The sequence below is a fragment of the Mchenga conophoros genome, linkage group LG23 (genome assembly GCF_057382185.1).
Source record: "Mchenga conophoros isolate Kocher_MC1m ecotype Shallow Benthic linkage group LG23, M_conophoros_male_GT1.1, whole genome shotgun sequence".
Lineage (NCBI taxonomy): Eukaryota > Metazoa > Chordata > Actinopteri > Cichliformes > Cichlidae > Mchenga > Mchenga conophoros.
In genome coordinates this window covers 48,681,613-48,701,080 of record NC_140547.1, presented here as the reverse complement: position 1 = coordinate 48,701,080, position 19,468 = coordinate 48,681,613, and the positions used below count along the sequence as shown (strand labels likewise).

At 43.6% G+C, this 19,468-nt stretch overlaps 2 protein-coding genes and 1 long non-coding RNA gene across 3 annotated transcripts in view; all 3 read right to left on the bottom strand.

Annotated features, from left to right (window-relative positions):
- The window catches only part of LOC146548208 (NACHT, LRR and PYD domains-containing protein 12-like), a 586,500-nt gene that overhangs the window by 183,254 nt on the left and 383,778 nt on the right, over positions 1-19,468 (bottom strand). The gene's annotated exons all lie outside the window — the stretch shown is intronic.
- Positions 13,967-15,787, bottom strand: LOC146548219 (uncharacterized). The gene is made up of 2 exons (XR_014890923.1): positions 15,525-15,787; positions 13,967-14,849 (listed from the first exon to the last, which is right to left on the bottom strand). It is a non-coding gene; the product is annotated as an uncharacterized LOC146548219 (long non-coding RNA).
- The window catches only part of LOC146548215 (ribonuclease inhibitor-like), a 136,813-nt gene continuing 135,399 nt past the window's right edge, over positions 18,055-19,468 (bottom strand). The window contains exon 4 of the mRNA XM_085263821.1: positions 18,055-18,250. Coding sequence (XP_085119947.1) covers positions 18,055-18,250 — 196 coding nt within the window. The remainder of the gene's footprint in view (positions 18,251-19,468) is intronic.

Below are 19,468 nucleotides of genomic sequence, written 5' to 3'. Positions count from 1 at the left end.
CTCTAATGTAATGAAAAGATAAACATGTTTTCCACTTTAATATAACAGGCTAATGCAAATTTCGTGACTTTTCATGTTTTCAAAATGAAGTTTTTTTGTGTGTGTGGCAACATTCAACAGACGATGGAGATTCTTCTGGCATGAAGTTCATGGCTACAGTTCCCATCATTTCTGCTGCTGCTTCACTCATCAGTGTGGCTGTGATAACCTGTGGTTACAGCCTGAGGAGAAATCCTCACAGGTGAAAACTTTTACTGACGCACTTAAACTCATGAAATGACCCTTTGAAATCACTTGAGCACATTACTGCATACAGCAGCCACTGTGGTGTTCAAAGTATCTCATAGGTTCTTTTAAAACACCACACATTAGTTGTAGACATAGCTAGTCTTGTTTTTGAGGTATTTTTCACCCCATGACCTCTGATGTTTTTATCCTAACAGAGAAAACAGATCAGGTCTAACTAACTTAACAGGATCTGAAACTCGCCAGATGTTTGTGAGTTTTCCATAGTTCTGTTTTACACTTAATTGTGCCGAGGCTGCAGTGCATTATGTCTGTGTTTTAAGCTGCACTTTAATTAAATGTAAATGACAGTGTAAATTGTTGTTTAGGACAAAGAGGACCGCTACATGAGCCTTCATCGGCAAAACATCGATGTCTACCAAACTATCTCCTCCGGTCGCCTTCATCATGATGCTGAGGCCACTGCATGTCACAGTCATGTACAATAATAATCAGAGATGGAGTTTTTACCCTGACTACGTGATCTATAAAACTATGATGCTAGACATGCTATCTATAAAAGACACTGACATTTTAACTTGCCAGCATCATGTGTACTGTTAGTTTGTTTTGCACTGAAAAAAGAGAAAAATATTAACGTCCAGTAAAACTTGTAATGATGTTGTGAATGAATTGCCTTAATTCATGGCTTTTAACACCATTTAATTTCTGTTTTTTATCTGGTTTGAACGTTGAAAATCCTGCCACTTGGCTCTGTGGCCTCTGCGATCATTATGGTTTTTGCTACAGTGGGGCAAAAAAGTATTTAGTCAGCCACCGATTGTGCAAGTTCCCCCACTTAAAATGATGACAGAGGTCAGTAATTTGCACCAGAGGTACACTTCAACTGTGAGAGACAGAATGTGAAAAAAAAATCCATGAATCCACATGGTAGGATTTGTAAAGAATTTATTCGTAAATTAGGGTGGAAAATAAGTATTTGGTCACCTCAAACAAGGAAAATCTCTGGCTCTCACAGACCTGTAACGTCTTCTGTAAGAAGCTTTTCTGTCCCCCACTTGTTACCTGTATGAATGGCACCTGTTTGAACTCATCATCTGTATAAAAGACACCTGTCCACAGCCTCAAACAGTCAGACTCCAAACTCCGCCATGGCCAAGACCAAAGAGCTTTCGAAGGACACCAGGAAAAGTATTGTAGACCTGCACCAGACTGGGAAGAGTGAATCTACAATAGGCAAGCAGCTTGGTGTGAAAAAATCAACTGTGGGAGCAATCATCAGAAAATGGAAGACATACAAGACCACTGATAATCTCCCTCGATCTGGGGCTCCACGCAAGATCTCATCCCGTGGGGTCAAAATGATCATGAGAACGGTGAGCAAAGATCCCAGAACCACACGGGGGGACCTGGTGAATGACCTGCAGAGAGCTGGGACCAAAGTAACAAAGGTCACCATCAGTAACACACTACAACGGCAGGGAATCAAATCCCGCAGTGCCAGACGTGTTCCGCTGCTGAAGCCAGTGCATGTCCAGGCCCGTCTGAAGTTTGCCAGAGAGCACATGGATGATACAGCAGAGGATTGGGAGAATGTCATGTGGTCAGATGAAACCAAAGTAGAACTTTTTGGTATAAACTCAACTCGTCGTGTTTGGAGGAAGAAGAATACTGAGTTGCATCCCAAGAACACCATACCTACTGTGAAGCATGGGGGTGGAAACATCATGCTATGGGGCTGTTTTTCTGCCAAGGGGACAGGACGACTGATCCGTGTTAAGGACAGAATGAATGGGGCCATGTATCGTGAGATTTTGAGCCAAAACCTCCTTCCATCAGTGAGAACTTTGAAGATGAAACGAGGCTGGGTCTTCCAACATGACAATGATCCAAAACACACCGCCCGGGCAACAAAGGAGTGGCTCCGTAAGAAGCATTTGAAAGTTCTGGAGTGGCCTAGCCAGTCTCCAGACCTCAACCCCATAGAAAATCTGTGGCGGGAGTTGAAAGTCCGTGTTGCTCGGCAACAGCCCCAAAACATCACTGCTCTCGAGAAGATCTGCATGGAGGAATGGGCCAAAATACCAGCTACTGTGTGTGCAAACCTGGTAAAGACCTATAGTAAACGTTTGACCTCTGTTATTGCCAACAAAGGTTATGTTACAAAGTATTGAGTTGTATTTTTGTTATTGACCAAATACTTATTTTCAACCCTGATTTACGAATAAATTCTTTACAAATCCTACCATGTGGATTCATGGATTTTTTTTTCACATTCTGTCTCTCACAGTTGAAGTGTACCTCTGGTGCAAATTACTGACCTCTGTCATCATTTTAGGTGGGGGAACTTGCACAATCGGTGGCTGACTAAATACTTTTTTGCCCCACTGTATACTGGTCCACTTGATAGTCATATTTTATTAGAATTTGATTCTGATTTTATTTTATTTTGAGTCATTAGAATCAGAACGGGGGTCAGGAAAGAAGAAAAAAGATAAGCTGGGGAGAAAGTTAACAGAAGAAGAGGGAAAAATAGAGAAGAAGAGAAATAGATGGAGAGGAAGAGAGAAAAAATACTGAAAATCTATTTCATCATCTGCTGAAAAACACAAGGAAAAACCAACACAGTGGGGAACCCACAGCAACAACCAATAATATGCAGTAACTAGGCTAGTGAATTGTCCCACAAGGAGCAACAGGACAATTGACCTACTGTATGCTAATGTGAGAGATGCATACAGAGCCACCCCCCTCCCCCCACTAGGGAAGTCAGACCACAACCTGGTTTACCTACAGCCACAATACACACCCCTCGTCCAAAGGCAGCCGGTCACAACGCGCTCCATCCGGAGATGGACCCCAGAAAAGGAGGATGCTCTGAGGGACTGTTATGACACCACAGACTGGGATGTGCTCCTGAGCCCACATGGTGAGGACATAGAGGGGGCGACACACTGTCTTACAGACTACCTCAACTTTTGTGTGGACACGGTCGCCCCTGCTAAGACGGTACGGTGTTATCCTAATAACAAACCGTGGGTAACACAAGAAGTCAAAGCTGTCCTCAACATGAAGAAGAAGGCTTTCAGGAGCAAAGTGAAGGAGGAGATGAAAGCAGCACAGCGGGAGGTGAAACGCTGCCTGAGGGAAGCAAAGGACACCTACAGGAGGAAGGTGGAGCAGAAGTTGGAGAGGAACAATATGAGGGAGGTCTGGAATGGTGTGAAAACCATCACAGGCCACAACACCAAGAAAAGCACAGTGGGGGGGACTGTGGAGAAGGCAAACGAACTCAACAACTTCTTCAACAGGTTTGACCAGCCCACAACCCCCCCACCCTCACCCTCACCTTCACTACAGAGTCCAATCCCCACTCTCCTACCTCCCTCGCTTCCCCCCTTCCTGACACCATGACACCCCCCTCCTCCAATCCCTCTCTCAGCAGCAAGACATCTCCCCCCCTCCCCTCCTCCCAAACATCTCCCAGTGTCACAGTGGATCAGGTCAGGAGACAACTGAGGAAGCTTCGCCCCAGAAAGGCAGCAGGCCCAGACAAGGTGTGTCCTAGGATGCTAAAGGCGTGTGCTGCTGAACTTGGGGAGCCGCTGCAACGAGTCTTCAACCTCAGTCTGCGACTGGGGAGAGTGCCCGCCCTATGGAAGACATCCTGCATCGTCCCGGTCCCCAAAAAGAACCAGCCCAATGAGCTGAATGACTTCCGACCGGTGGCACTGACGTCACATCTTATGAAGACTCTAGAGCGGCTCTTCCTCAACCTCCTCCGACCACAGGTACAACATGCCCAGGACCCACTACAGTTTGCATACAAGGCGGGTGTCGGAGTGGAGGATGCCATCCTGTACCTCCTACACAGAGCCCACTCACACCTGGATGGGGGAAAAGGCACGGTCAGGATCCTGTTTCTTGACTTTTCCAGTGCCTTTAATACCATCCGGCCCTGTATGCTTCAAGAAAAACTGAACAGGATGGAGGTGGACCCCTGCCTGGTGGCTTGGATCTCCGACTACCTCACCGACAGACCACAGTACGTCAAGCTGAAGGACATCACGTCTGACACAGTGGTCAGCAGCACAGGAGCACCACAGGGAACTGTGCTGTCCCCTCTTCTCTTCACCCTGTACACCTCTGACTTCTGCTACAACTCTGAATTATGCCACATTCAGAAGTTTGCAGACGACACAGCCATCATGGGGTGTATCTGGGATGATCAGGAAGAGGAGTACAGAAGTCTGGTGAGGAACTTTGTCGCATGGAGTCACACAAACCACCTGCAACTCAACACCTCAAAGACTAAGGAACTGGTTGTGGACTTCGGGAGGTCCAGAGAAGGTCCACTGCCGGTTCAGATAGAGGGGGAGGAGGTGGAGGTGGTCAACAAGTACAAGTACCTCAGGCTGTGGGTGGACAATAAACTGGACTGGTCATGCAACACAGAGCACCTGTATAAAAAAGCCCAAAGCCGACTGTACTTCCTCAGGAGGCTGAGGTCTTTTAACATCTGCAGGAAGCTCCTGAGGATGTTTTACCAGTCGGTGGTTGCTGGAGTCCTTTTCTATGCTGTGGTGTGCTGGGGGAGCAGCACAGCAAAGAAGGACTCATCCAGGCTGGAGAAACTGATCAGGAGGGCTAGCTCTGTGGTCGGCATGAAGCTGGACACTCTGGTGACAGTGGCAGAGAAAAGGACATTAAAGAAACTGATGGACATTATAGACAATGCCAGGCATCCTCTGCACACGGCCATTAACAACCAGAAGAGTCTGTTCAGTGACAGGTTGCTTCTCCCAAAGACAAGAACTAACAGACTTAAAAACTCCTTTGTCCCACACGCCATCAGACTGTTTAACTCCTCTCTGGAGGGGAGAGGGAGGGGAAACAGGAGGACAAAGGAGGGGGGAACAACTAAGCTGTAGTGCCTCTTCACCTCACTGTACAATACCTTGTGCAATACTTTTTGTAAATAGTCAACAGTGCAATAGACTCAATACTTGAAATGTGCAATTCACTTGTATTTTTTTTTTTATTCCTATTTATTCTATTTATCCCCTTCGTATATTTTATTTATATTGTCTCTGTATTTATATATATGTGTGTGTGTGTGTGTGTGTGTGTATATATATAATATTCTGTAACTCTGTAACATCTGTCGGTGCTGTGCTTTTTTGGAAATCGAATTTCCCAGCGGAACCCACCCGAGGGATTAATAAAGTTCTATCTAATCTATCTAATCTAATCTAGTAAGTAGTAGTAAATAATAGATATTAATTAAACTCCCAGAGACCAGCCATTTGGCTTTTCTACCTATAAAACCCGGAGAGCTGCCAAATGGCTGGTAGGCTTTTAGCTAAGCTTTAGCTTCAGCCAAGTGGAAGCTAAATTGGCTAGTCATTCATATGTATATTAGGTTGTTACCTGGGAATTCTGGAGGGAGGGGAGTGGGGGTGTGTGGATGAGGGCGTGGGGGAGCTGCTAAAAGCTGTGAACTTCCTTTTGTGTTTCATCTTGATGCATTCTCAATCATCCAGGGAAATAAATCTCCAAAAGTCACCAACTTGGAGTGTTTCAGTTTGCCATCTTAGGGAGAAATCAACACACATGGGTGTATGTCCTTTGTTGCTGAGATTTATTGATAAAAACAGTACAAAAAACCAACCATTTGTACACATATTTACAAATAATAATAAAAAGCGAGTAAGTACATTTCAACATTTTCAGCAATCACTCACAATCCTGGCACTGCCATGGTATCTGTAGTCTGCATTTACCTTGGCTTGGCTTCCTGATCAATTGTCCACTACCAAAAGGAAGCCAAGCCCTGTGATCACACCTTGTTTTGTTGTAAAGGGTGACAGGGCTTGGCTTCCTTTTGGTAGTGGACCATTGATCAGGAAGCCAAGCCCTATATATATGATACAATCTCACTGCACTTAGCCTAATCCTTCATTGCCCTGAAGAATTCTGTGGTGTACGGACCTCCTCTCCAAGGAAAGAAAATGCAGATATGACTCACCACTCAGCAGGCCTTGGAAATGATCCTGAGGGAAGTCGACCCTTGTGACTCGGATGGAGAAGACCTAGAAGTTCAGCCGGATTCGGACTCAGAGCTGTCTGATCAGTCTTCCGGTTAGTTTCATTTCATGTTATTTCCTATTTCATTTCAAACAAGTAAGTGGATGTAGTTAGTAAGTAAGATATTTCAGACATTATTCTGATACAGAGGAGGAGATACTGGAATTATAATTAGTATCTATGCATGCATTTGTGATTTTGTTTGACCTTCCCATTGCTCACAATTTGAATTTGTTCACACTGCAGATGAGGAGACTGCTTCTGCACCTAAAAAGAGAGCTTGTTTGGGGACTGAGACAGCGAAAGATGGCACAGTGTGGCATGAAGAACAGGTGGGGACCTGTCTCCCTTTCACCCCAATAGAAGCGTACGCTGCAGATGGAGAGCCAACGGCTAAGGCCAGGAGAAGTATCTCGAGTCGCCTTCAGAGCTTCCTGTGTTTCATCACTCTTGACATGCTTCATAGCATTCAAGAATGGACTATTCAACATGCACAGCAAACGGAGCATGTTCATTGGTTCATGGACCTCCCTGAACTAATGGCATTTATTGCAATTGTCATCTTGCGGGGGGTTAACAGGGTTCCATCTTTACGTGACTGCTGGTCAGCAAACCTGGGAAACCCACAGATCATTGGAACTATGGCACGGAACCGCTTCCAAGACATCATGCAACACCTACGCTTTGATGACAAGTCCACCCGCAGTGATCGAGCAAAGACTGATAAGTTCGCTGCAATTTCCAGTGTGTGGGGATCATTTGTCACCAACTGCATCACGTGCTACAACCCTGGTCTACATATCACCGTTGATGAACAGCTTTTCCCATCAAAGACTCGGTGCTGTTTCCTGCAGTATATTGCAAGTAAACCTGACAAGTTTGGGATCAAGTTTTGGGTGGCTTGCGACCTAAAATCCAAGTACATTTGCAATGTCTTCCCATATCTTGGCAAGGACCCCAATCGTCCCACTAGGGAGAGACTTTCTGAAAATGTAGTGATGAGGCTGATGGTTCCTAGACAAGGGCAGAAATGTTACCACGGACAATTTTTTCACATCGCTTTCACTTGCGCAAAAACTTCTTAGACGAAAAACCACCATCCTCGGCACAGTCAACAAGATTCGCAGGGAAATTCCTCAATCCACTAGACAGACAGATCGCAATGAATTCACCACTCAGGTATGTTGCAGGTCTTTTGTGGTTCTATGTTTATGTGTTTCATTGTGTGTAAAAGGGCTATGGAAATAACAATTTATCTTATTTCTTAGGTGTTTTCAACCTCTGCTGCCACGCTGACGGCGTATGCGGCCAAACGGAAGAAGACAGTCTATATTCTTAGCAGCATGCACAGCGTGGTTCAGACTGATAACACTACCAAAAGGAAGCCAAACACTGTCACCCTTTACAACAAAACAAAGTGTGGCGTGGATGTGATGGACCAGATGGTTCGGGAGTACACTGTCCGCAGAGGAACACGGTGCTGGCCAGTTGCCGTGTTTTATAACATGATTGACATGGCAGCACTGAATGCACATGTGCTGTATCAAGCATGCACCGGGACGAAGGAAAGACGGGTGGACTTCCTGGTGGAGCTTGCAAGAGAGTTGGCTCACTCTCATGTAGCTGGGAAGAAGGCAAGAAAAGAACAGTTGCTTTGGACACAACCCTCCACACCTAGCCCTGGAAAAAGAGCCATGTGTCAGGTCAAACACAAATGCAAGAACAATCATGCCACTGTGCGATGTGTTCACTGCAACAGATACACATGTGGTAAATGCAGACTACAGATACCATGGCAGTGCCAGGATTGTGAGTGATTGCTGAAAATGTTGAAATGTACTCACTCGCTTTTTATTATTATTTGTAAATATGTGTACAAATGGTTGGTTTTTTGTACTGTTTTTATCAATAAATCTCAGCAACAAAGGACATACACCCATGTGTGTTGATTTCTCCCTAAGATGGCAAACTGAAACACTCCAAGTTGGTGACTTTTGGAGATTTATTTCCCTGGATGATTGAGAATGCATCAAGATGAAACACAAAAGGAAGTGCACAGCTTTTAGCAGCTCCCCCACGCCCTCAATCACACACCCCCACTCCCCTCCCTCCAGAATTCCCAGGTAACAACCTAATATACATATGAATGACTAGCCAATTTAGCTTCCACTTGGCTGAAGCTAAAGCTTAGCTAAAAGCCTATCAGCCATTTGGCTGCTCTCCGGGTTTTATAGGTAGAAAGGTAGAAGCCTGGCTTTGCAGGTGTTAAATGTCACTGAGCAGCACACAGTAAATGGGCCCAGAGGGCCGAGACCTGAGGGCACCCCACCCGCAGCACAGGCCCAACAGAGCCAGGGGGCCGGGCCCCACTGAGCAGCCGCCCAGAGTGAGCCACTAAACACAGAGAACCACTAATGCACTGTGGGTGGGGGCACCAGCTACTGGCAGGAAGTGTGGTGGGGGGAAATAATACGTGACTATTTTTATGTGGAGTGGAATTAAACTGCCATAGAATATGCTTGTGGTGGATTTGACTCAACACAAGCGTATTGTCAAAGTGTTCTTTGGCATGCATCGAGGCAGTTTCTCAGATACTGAAGTGACTTGAGCAGAGCCAGTTAAAGCCTACTGTGCTTGAGTGGGCAGCTCAAGTTTCCACGTGGAAGGTTTAGTGAGACAAAGACAGGAAGTTAAAGCTGCTGACTAATAATCTGCAGGTTCCTGATTTGAGTCTCTGTTAAGAGGATGGTGTCTCTGAGATAATTGCTTTTGTGCATCGATAAATAAACAGGGAAATAAATGAATAGAAAAAAGCATCCGAGCGGATGTGCACCGATGGTGTGCCCACTGGTCTTAAAGTGCCTTTGCGCCCCTTACCATTTATGGAGGTCCCATTTGGGCACATTGGCATGGACCTATAGTGTACATGGATGTTGCTTTGTATTAGTTCTGGTATATTATACAACACAATAACATGATGCAGTGCTGCTGTGCACCATTTCTGCAAAGAGTGTGGTGCAAGCAAGGAAGATAAGATAACTCTTGCACAGTCATACCTAGTACAATAATACAACAAATTTGGAAACTGTCCCACCATAACACAATCATTTAGATACAATATTGGACTTTGTTTACATGTAACTGCACAAATAGAATTTAGAAATGTAATTATTGACAAGAGTGAACAACCACTTATAATGTAATCTACAGCTGTGAGCAAACAGCTAGATAGAGAATCAGAAGTGTTGTTTTCTACAAAGTTTGCTGTTTCAGTGAGAGTCATATGTCATATCATTTCAAACAGTGGCGATCCAGAAATGTTGTACAAACGAGTAAGACTAACTATAGACTTTAGCCAAAGTTGTTAAGTTAGCTAAAGAGTTGGGATTGTGTGTAAGGCATAAATAAACCTAAAATGCAATGTTTTGGACGTTCTTTGGCACATTTCCCTGCTGTAGGGGTCTCTGCAAGCATACGGGGCTCTGAGAGGGAACAAGATGACAACGAGGAATTCTACTGGAAACAGTCGATCATGTCTGTCAAAGCTGAATTCAGGGCAAACTAAGCTAAATTAGTGTTTTTAGCTAACAGCTACAGTAAGCATAAAAGTGACTGTTGGGCTATTATTTGTTAACAGGGGCGATTTTAGCCCATTTTTGGGGTGCTTTGGTTCATTTTTGGGGTGCTTTGGTTCATTTTTTGGGGTGCTTTGGTTCATTTTTGGGGTGCTTTGGTTCATTTTTGGGGGTGCTTCAGCACTTACTTACTTTTTTTTGACAATATTTCCTGTTTGTGTGACACACTACTAAAAATATAAAAGGCAGAACTTGGTTGAGAGGTAACATTTTAACAACAAAAGTATCCATAATATTTTTTAATATTTTGTAATAATTTATTTGTAATAATTTATTCTGTTTCAGGAGTGTTTTTATGCATCTGTATTATATTATACAAACACATTAAAAGTGAATCTCTGTCCAAAATATGCACTCAGTTTACTTCTTACTCACTATGAGCATCATTCATTATTCTCCTCCAGTAATTAAGGTTAGGATATGTATTTTTTTTATTCCAATCCATTCTTCTTTGGCAGCATTTAAATAACCTTGATCAGATTTGATGGTTTTGTTACAGACTTTTCAAAAAAGTGTTTTGCTTTTCTTTCACAAATGTGGGATTAAATTGTTAAAAAGTACAAAACAGTGATGTCATGTTTTGTGACGAAGACCCAGGCACAGAGAGACTTGATGGATTTAAGAATCTTTTGATTTAATAAAGAAATTTGCAGACTTGCACAGAGATGGTAAAATTATGATGACTGATAAAGGAGATGAAGACAACAGACGATGAGGACAGGGAGGATGCAGGGACAGAGACGGGGAAGAAGTCTCATTGTGACCAGTAAAGTGTATCTTGGCTGGCTGGGCAGCTCTCTGGGTGCTCAGCCCCCCAAAGCTCTGATCCTAGAATCGCTCCTGAATTGTGTTAATACAGTATGTCAACATGAAAGCATAACTGTACAGGGTGGGCCAGTTATATGGATACGCCGTAATAACATGGGAATGGTTGGTGATGTTAAAGTCCTGTTTGTGGCACATTAGTATATGTGAGGGGGCAAACTCCTCAAGTTGGGTGGTGACCATGGTGACCATTTAGAAGTCGGCCATCTGATACCAAATGATACCAAACAAGGCAAAGTAAATAATTTTTAAAAGTAAATGTAGAGGAAACACCTAAAGTTGTCACGGCTGGGGCAGCAGTCGTGTGGTGGAGTGAATGAGGACCAAGATGCAGACGGCGGTGGAGATGCGAGTGGAGATTTATTTACAGTGAAAATAACAAAGGTGAGGGAAGAAGCGAACATCAACCTAAACTGGGAAGAACTAACAGACAAAGCAGAAAACATGAGGGCAGCAGGGAAACACAGAGATGACACGAAGAAGACAGAGAGACGTGGAGAAACACCGATGGACACGGAGACTTTTCACCTGTTCCTTTTGTTTGAAGTGGCCGAACTTGGCCACAGTAGGACGTGGTCTCCCGGTCGCAGCCCGCATGGGGCCGATGCGATGCACTCTATCAAAGGCGATGTTCTTCACCGTGTCCTCCAGCAGCTTCAGGTGGGTTTTGATGAAGGTTTTGCACTCTGAGCCTTCTTCATCACAAGATCCTGGAAGCACTGATCAATGTAATCTTGGAGAGCCTCTAAACTCTCCCCGTTGTTCTCCAGGGTGTTGGAGATGATTTAGACAAATATTGTTAGTTAGAAGACTATTGATAAGTGTATTTGGTAATACTGAAGCTTAAAGGAATTTGTTCAATTCTAAACTACCATTCGCTTTAATTTTACGCCAAAATCTCCGGCGTCTGACGTCAGTTACAACATGAGTCGCTTACCTCTGTCACTCTGAAGTCACATTGAGTTTTCCTCACTGACTGTTTTAGACAGGATTGTGGGAGCAACACAAAAAGCAGCTTCAGCTGGAAACACACAGTTTAGTGTCTTTGCTGCTCGCTTTAAGTCACAATAAACAGGAAACTCATTGTGTCTCATGTCAGAATCACTCATATACAGGACAGGAAGAGGCGGAGCTTATTTCCTGCAGGGAGAGGTTAGCAGTCTGTGTCTTTCTCATTTCTGACTCCTAAAGAGCTGAAAAACACAGGCTGTTATTGGCTGGCTGACACTGGGATTAATGTCCTTGAAGCCAGCAGTCTTTAATGTCCAGGTTCAGAACGGGCAGGTGAAAAACAGTCCTTTATGTCCTCTGATGTTCAATAAACTGTCCTGATTACTGAGGGAGCAGAGAAAGTGTCTCCATCACTCACCACAGCTGGATGCTCTGAAATCCTGGAATCCAGCTGTGGAGAGGAGCGCCGGCGGCGTGGACGCAGTTTAGTAATCAGGGAACGGGAGGCAGGAGGGAAACACAGCTGGGACCAATTACACACACGAGACAGGAAACAGTAACACGGGACTGTCAAAGTAAAACAGGAAATATAACACAGAGTCCAAAGTAAGGAGACGTGGGACACAGTGAAGACACAGAAACAGAAACCAGAACTATAATCACAAAACAAACTCAGAAACATAAAGAGTGAATCAGCTGATTCAGTGTTTGTGACAAAAACATGGATCCTGGTTAATAACTTTTATTTGTTTGTTTCTGTATTATTTTGTGTATCGTTCTTATGAGCTGTTGTTTTTTCAGTGAAATATTATTTCATTGTTTTAAGCTTTTTGTTGACTTTGAAGTGCTTAAGTTGATATTTTTGAACATTTAATTTGTTCGATTATTGTCGAGTCGATAAAACTGTCAAACGCACAGCTGCTTCCAGCATGGCCGGAGGAGAGGTGGCCGAGCAGACGCACAACACACACAGCTCACAGGTTTGCATTTCTATATATTGCAGATGTTGCAGAAATTGAGAGTAAAGAACTCAGAGATCCAGCGCTGTCTCCTGCCCCTTATTTATACACCACAACACAACGACAGGCGTAACTCACACAAACGGGTAACATGAGGCTCAGATGCTTTGGACGTGTTCACATATACTGGACACAGAATGATGAAGATGGAGCTGCAGGAAGGAGGAAAAGAGGAAAAACACAGAAAAGATTCACAGATGTGGTGAAAAAGGACACGACAGCTTCTGTTTGTTAGTTTGGTTTTTCTTTATTTGGTAAAGAGTCAGAAATAAAGAGAAGATCACATGTTGGAATATTATATTAACGTTCTGTAATTACAACAAGTTGTAAAATCTTTCCAGAGTGAGACAGAGACTGTGCAGAGACTGTAGAAGGACAGAGCAGCAGCAGAGCAGTCCAGATACACTGATGATCCTCTGTCAGATCCAGAGGGACACACAGGGCTGATGCTGGACTCTACATTGTGTCTGACAGTGGAGCTGTTCTCAGAGCAGTTCACTCTGCAGCACTGACAGTCATCTGCACTTCATTCCTCTGTCAGTCACTGCTGGATGAAGCTCTCCTCTCCACCTCCCAGTAACATGGCCCAGTCAGAGCGTCTCTACTAGAGATGGCACGATACCACTTTTTTATGTCCGATACCGATACCGATATCATAAATTTGGATATCTGCCGATACCGATATGAATCCAATATAGTGTTTTTTAATCAACAAAACTGTTTTTTAAATATCTTGCTGCATTTTGTATAAGTTCATACTCAAGTTTAAAACAACAACTACACTAAAGCTATTCTGTTATACCTGTATACATAAAAAATATTTCATAGTTCAGCAACACTGATCAATCTAATAAACATAAACCTACACCATCCTCCCTATTCTGGTATTTTAAAGAGTACTTAGCATAAATATTAAGCAACCTAACTAATAGGGTTCCAACTCCCAGCAACAACAAAAATAAATAAATAAAAAATAAGGAACCACCCCTCACGCGCCACCTCATGATGCTTAATCAACGTAATCAACCTTAATTTGATGCAGTGTGAAAAAAAATGCACAGAAATCAATTATTTTTCAAGAAATATTAAATAGATTCAACATCTTTCTTCAACAAAATTGCAGACTGCACAGATGGTACCTTCCCAAAGGAAAAAGTACTATAGCTTACTAGGGTATATATATTAGACTTAATAGTCACTATATACAGTAATGGACTTCTATTTATTTTGCATCAAATTAAAACTTTGGGTGTCAGATAATTATTTATTAAAAGCTAGACATTTTAAATGAGAATAAGAAAGAAAAGTATGTCTTTGTGCCCCCTTTTCCCTGTTAATGCCCTATCGGCCCCCCTGGCTAAACTTTGCTAGATCCGCCCCTGCACAGTTACCAGCCGTCAGCTGTAGAAAAAGATCCTCGAGTAGAAAGTAATATTAAATAAATTGTAACAACAGCTTATCAAGCTTAAACATGCTGCTGTTGTTCAGCCGCTGGTTTCCTCTTTCTGGCGCAAAGTGGACCAAAAACAAACAAGTGAGGCGGACTCGCGACAGAAAAGCCGATCAGCTGATCATTTAAGCAGTTTCATGATTGAAGTAGCAGCGAGAGCGAGAGGCAGTCGCTCGTTAAGCTTAACGTGGGAATGCTTTACAAACATTCAGAGATGGACTTACACACTTGCTTTACTTCTCTCGGGGATAACTTTGTCGGAGATGAAATGCCGGGTTGCTAGCGAAGCTCCAAATGCTATCCAGACCACCGACAGGTCCCGCATGCCACAGCTGCTCTATCACGTGATGCATACTGCTCCGAGTGCTAACGTTCTGAGGTGAGTTACGGGGTGTTGCAAGTTTTGTGAGGTGCTTTCATGATATTTAATGGATCGGATTACATTTTTTATTTTTCTCCGATATCCGATCCAGTAATTTAGGTCAGTATCGGACCGATACCGATACGTAATATCGGATCGGTCCATCTCTAGTCTCTACACACAAGCTGCTGCTGCTTCAACCTCTCTGGATCATCAGGACACAGCTGCTCCTCTCTCAGCACACACACCGTCCTGTTTACCATCATCGCCTCCACCTGCAGAGAGAAGGAGGAAGAGCAGAGGAGATAAACGAGTGTTTCCAGAGACTCTTCATCAGCTGTCAGTCAGTGATGCAGCACATCCAGTATAAAGAGCAGCAGGGACGTCAGTGCTGGGACTGTACTAGGACTCATTGTTGCTTCACTTTTTCTAATCTTTGGATTTTTATTGAAGTTGCTGAAAATGTTTTTCCCTCCTAGTTTGAGTTTGGACTTTCATTCATTAGAAGAACCTTGGTGTGTCCACTCTGAGCTCTGTAGGAACCCCAACAACAAGCCCAACAATCCAGATGGACGGTTCCAGCTGTTAACTGGAGGAATTCCATCCAAACATCTGCTCTCACTAAATTCTTCCTCACCTACAGACTGTGTTCTTCACTGCTTTAAACTTGGAAATCAATGCAGTCATTGGTCTGCGTGCTGCTTTGTTCAGAGAGCTGATTGGCTGTTGACAGTGTTTGATCAGAGCGTGTCAGCCGTTACTATGGTGACCATAAAGGTGAGAAACAGGAAGTGTTTGTGTCCAATCCTGAAGCCTGTCACCGTTCTCCTCTCACAGCTTCACTGAGAAGCTGCAGCTTTACAGGAAACACTGGATCTTTGTTTCATACTGACTGTGTTTAGTACAATACTGCTGACAGCACCACCCACTCACTCCATCACTCTACTGACCTCAGAGTCTCCAGTCTGTAGTCTGGACTCTGCTGAAGATCAGACAGCTGCTTCACATCTGGATCCTTCACGTTGTTCCAGCTCAACTCCAGCACTCTCAGATGGGAGGGGTTGGACTTCAGTGCTGCTGCCAGATAATCACAGCTGATCTTTGACAAACCACAGACACTCAATCTGTATAAAGAATGAAAGATGTAAGTTTATTAGACAAAGTGCTTGAAATCATTCAGTGTTTCATCATCTGTTCAGAGCTGAAGAAGGTTCAGAATGTAGAAGTTTAGAAAATGGAAACTCCAAACAGCTGAAGCCAACAGGAAGCAGCTTCAAACAGGAAACTGTGCAGAGTTTCAGACTATATGTCCTGATGCAGCCAGTTGGATTTTGGAGATTTGAATCTCTGTTCTGTGACTAAGTCCTTGAATCATTTCTTCCAGTTGGTCCAACAAGACAGACTAAGTATTGGACATGTGTTGTGGCTCCATCAGGGGAGCTTCTAAATGTGATGTGATGGCCCCTCTGGGTCTGTCAGGTCACAGCACTGAAGAGAGCTCAAACTGGGCACACAGCTGTTCCAGTCTGGACCAAAGACTCTATACTGGGACTGAGGGACTGCTTTGACTGCACCCACTGGGACTTTTGAAAGGCTCATGTTCTCACTTAGATCATCGATTTCTACTGACATTTCTTTCTGGGAAAAATGGGGATTACTTTGGAAACAGGAAGTATTTTCCCCAATAAGCAGCCCTGGATTAGTAAATCACTCCAACATGTTCTCAGGCAGAAGAAGCTGTCTTGTTATGAGGGAGAGAAGAAAAAGATTGAGGCACAGAAACCTGTTGAAAGAGAGATAAAGCAGCTAAAATCAGGTGTAAAAGTAAAGCAGAGGATGAGCTGAATAAAGGACACTCAAGGCTGGCTTGGAAAGGAATGAAGTCCATGGTGGGGATGCAGAACAAGGAGCAAAGATGAATGTGATGCTGAATCAGCAGAAGACTTGGACTCATTTGATTCCAGCTTTGATATCATTGATTTCAATGAAGAGCTTTGTGATTGTAGCAAAGGGCTGGTAGCTCTGAGAGTCCCACTGATGAGGTGTTTGTGTGGAAATCTCTTAGTGGGACCAAAGAGAGAAAAAGCCCTGGTCCTGATGCTGTGGGAGGGAAATGATTGAAGTGTGCTGTGAGGAACTGACTGGGAGAGTTTCACACATTTTCCAGTCCTCCTTGGAACAACAGGAAGTTCCCAGCATATGGAAACAAAGGTTAAGTGTCCTATGGCACTCAGTGATGATGGTGCTGTGGCCCCACCACCTCCACCTCTTTGTAAAGGAACTAACTGTAATCTGAAGCTTCAAATGGAACTAAGACTTCCTCCACTAGGTGGCAGTGTCTGATGAGAAAGTGTTAGTGGAGCTGGCCTGGAGTCAGAAACAGGAAGATGCAGGATTTGGGCTGAAATGGGCAAAAGTGGTTAGCACTAGTGCCTTAGAGCAAGAAGGTTGTAGGTTGAAGCTTGTTGGTCAGCTGGGCCTTTCTGTGGAGGTTGGATGTTCTCCCACAGTCCAATGAAATGCTGCTTAGGTTCATTGGTGCTTCTACATTGGCTGTAGGTGTGGATGTGAGGGAGTGCTTCTCTGTCGCTCTCTGTTGGCCCTGTGATGGACTGCTCACCTGTGCAGGTGGACCACGCCTCTTGCCCTATGACAGCTAGGGCACAGGCTGCAGCCCTGTGAGCCTAAGCTGAATAAACAGTTAGCAAAAATGATCCATAGGTGGCCTGAAATCCCCCAGTTAGCAGTTTGGTAGATAGCTATGACATGCTAATCCCATCCAGCAGCTGTATTCTACCTGTAAGCTGATCCCTGCTGAGCCAAAGCACTTTTTCATATACAAATTACAACCTTTAATAGAAACCTATTGGTCAGCATCTTATTAGCCTGCTGTTAGCTTCATTCCACAGAAAACTGAGAGAAACTAACAGAGTTGATAAAGAATAAAGAGAAATGTGCTGATTTAAAGCCTTTGAAGTGCTTCAGATGATCTCTGTCCACTTCTGTCCACTCATTCATTCATGTAAGCTTTCTAATGCAGCTTTGATCTTCACAGTCTGCTTGATGAAACTCATTCTAACCCTGAATGTCAGAGTGTTCCTCCTTCTCTTTCCCATCATTCATGCTGGCAGTGGAGGAGATTTGGATGTTGGACTGTGTTTTGGATGATGTGTGTATGTTTGTGTTGGACTGCTGTCTGTAAAGCAAACGCACATTTTGCTTTGATTTTCAGTGTCAGACAGACTTTAAGGTGCAATGAAGAGTTTGAGAGTTTCACAGTGAATTTTCCACTGGAGGATTTTTCTTCTTCTTTGAAGGTTTGAAATGTGAACATTGTTCTGCTGCAGTCAATGGACTAAACCAGAGAAGAAGAAAACAGACTTTACCATGAAGATCCTCAGTGTGGATCAGTATAATATCAGCCTGATGTCTGCAGTTTAGTGTCAGCACAACTTTCACATCATATTCATCTCAGCACAACTAAAACATGCTGACTGACCCCAGAGTTTCAAGTTTACATCCTGGACTCTCCAGGAAACCACACAGATGCTTCACTCCTGGATCCTGCAGGTTGTTGTTGATGCTCAGGTCCAGCTGTCTCAGATGGGAGGGGTTGGACTTCAGTGCTGCTGCCAGATAATCACAGCTGATCTCTGACAAATCACAGTTCCACAATCTGTATAAAGAATGAAAGATGTAAGTTTATTAGACAAAGTGCTTGAAATCATTCAGTGTTTCATCATCTGTTCAGAGCTGAAGAAGGTTCAGAATGTAGAAGTTTAGAAAATGGAAACTCCAAACAGCTGAAGCCAACAGGAAGCAGCTTCAAACAAACACAACAAGAGAAAAAACTCTGAATGTTTCACATTAAAGTCGTACATTTCTCATAAAAACAGGACAAAGACTTGAAAAAGTCGTGTTTTTCCTTCCAGGAACCACATGGCTTCACTTTTAAAGGTGAAGTGTGACAGAAATGGACATATTTGAAGTCCAACACCTTTTTCCAGTCACATTATTAAAGCAGACAAACTACAAGCTCATTTTCATTCCAACAAGTCATCTTCTGACCTGGACTAACAACACTGGTCTCTATGTGCAGCTGGCTGTGAGACCAGTGCTCAGGGAGCGTCTACAAAGTGCAACACTGAAAGAACATCACACACTCATTTGCTTCCAGCACTTTCACACAAACATCTACTGTCATTATTGTCACCAAACTCTGTGGATCCTTTATTGCAAATTCAAATGGGATCAAATGGTCAGACAAAAGAGGCTTATGAGGAAATATGATGAAATGTTGTGTATTAGCAGCAACTTATTGAATCTTTTTCCTCAGAAACCAAACAAAATGATTGACAAACATGTTTTTACAAACTCAGTGTTGGACTTGGATCAGCAGGATAAGCTGATGTTTAAAGGCATTTGAGTCTCGCTGTATGAGAGTCCAGTTCTTACTCAATATTTATGGATGATGTTCTTTCAGTGTTGCACTTTGTAGACGCTCCCTGAGCCTCACAGCCAGCTGCACATGGACCAGCTGACATTACCCAGCATTAGAGGCGGCTGTAAAAAACTTCATGTTCCCATTTAAATGGTTTTAATTTGAATAAAACGATGTTGATTCATTCAATCCTGAATCGATGTTTAATATAAATGTATTTTGCCAGAATCTCAGGTTAAAGCTCACAAACTATTTCAACAAGCAGCAAACAGATAAAACAGTAAATGAGAGCAGCTAAACACACAAAGATGGAAACACAGAGCGTGGATCGTTCACTCGACGGCACGGACACGGACACGCCGTCGGGGCTGAAAGTGGACAGCTCACAGATCCTGAAGCTGCAGGTTTCATCTGTCTCCAACCAAAACTGAGTGAAGCAGCAGCAAAAGAAGA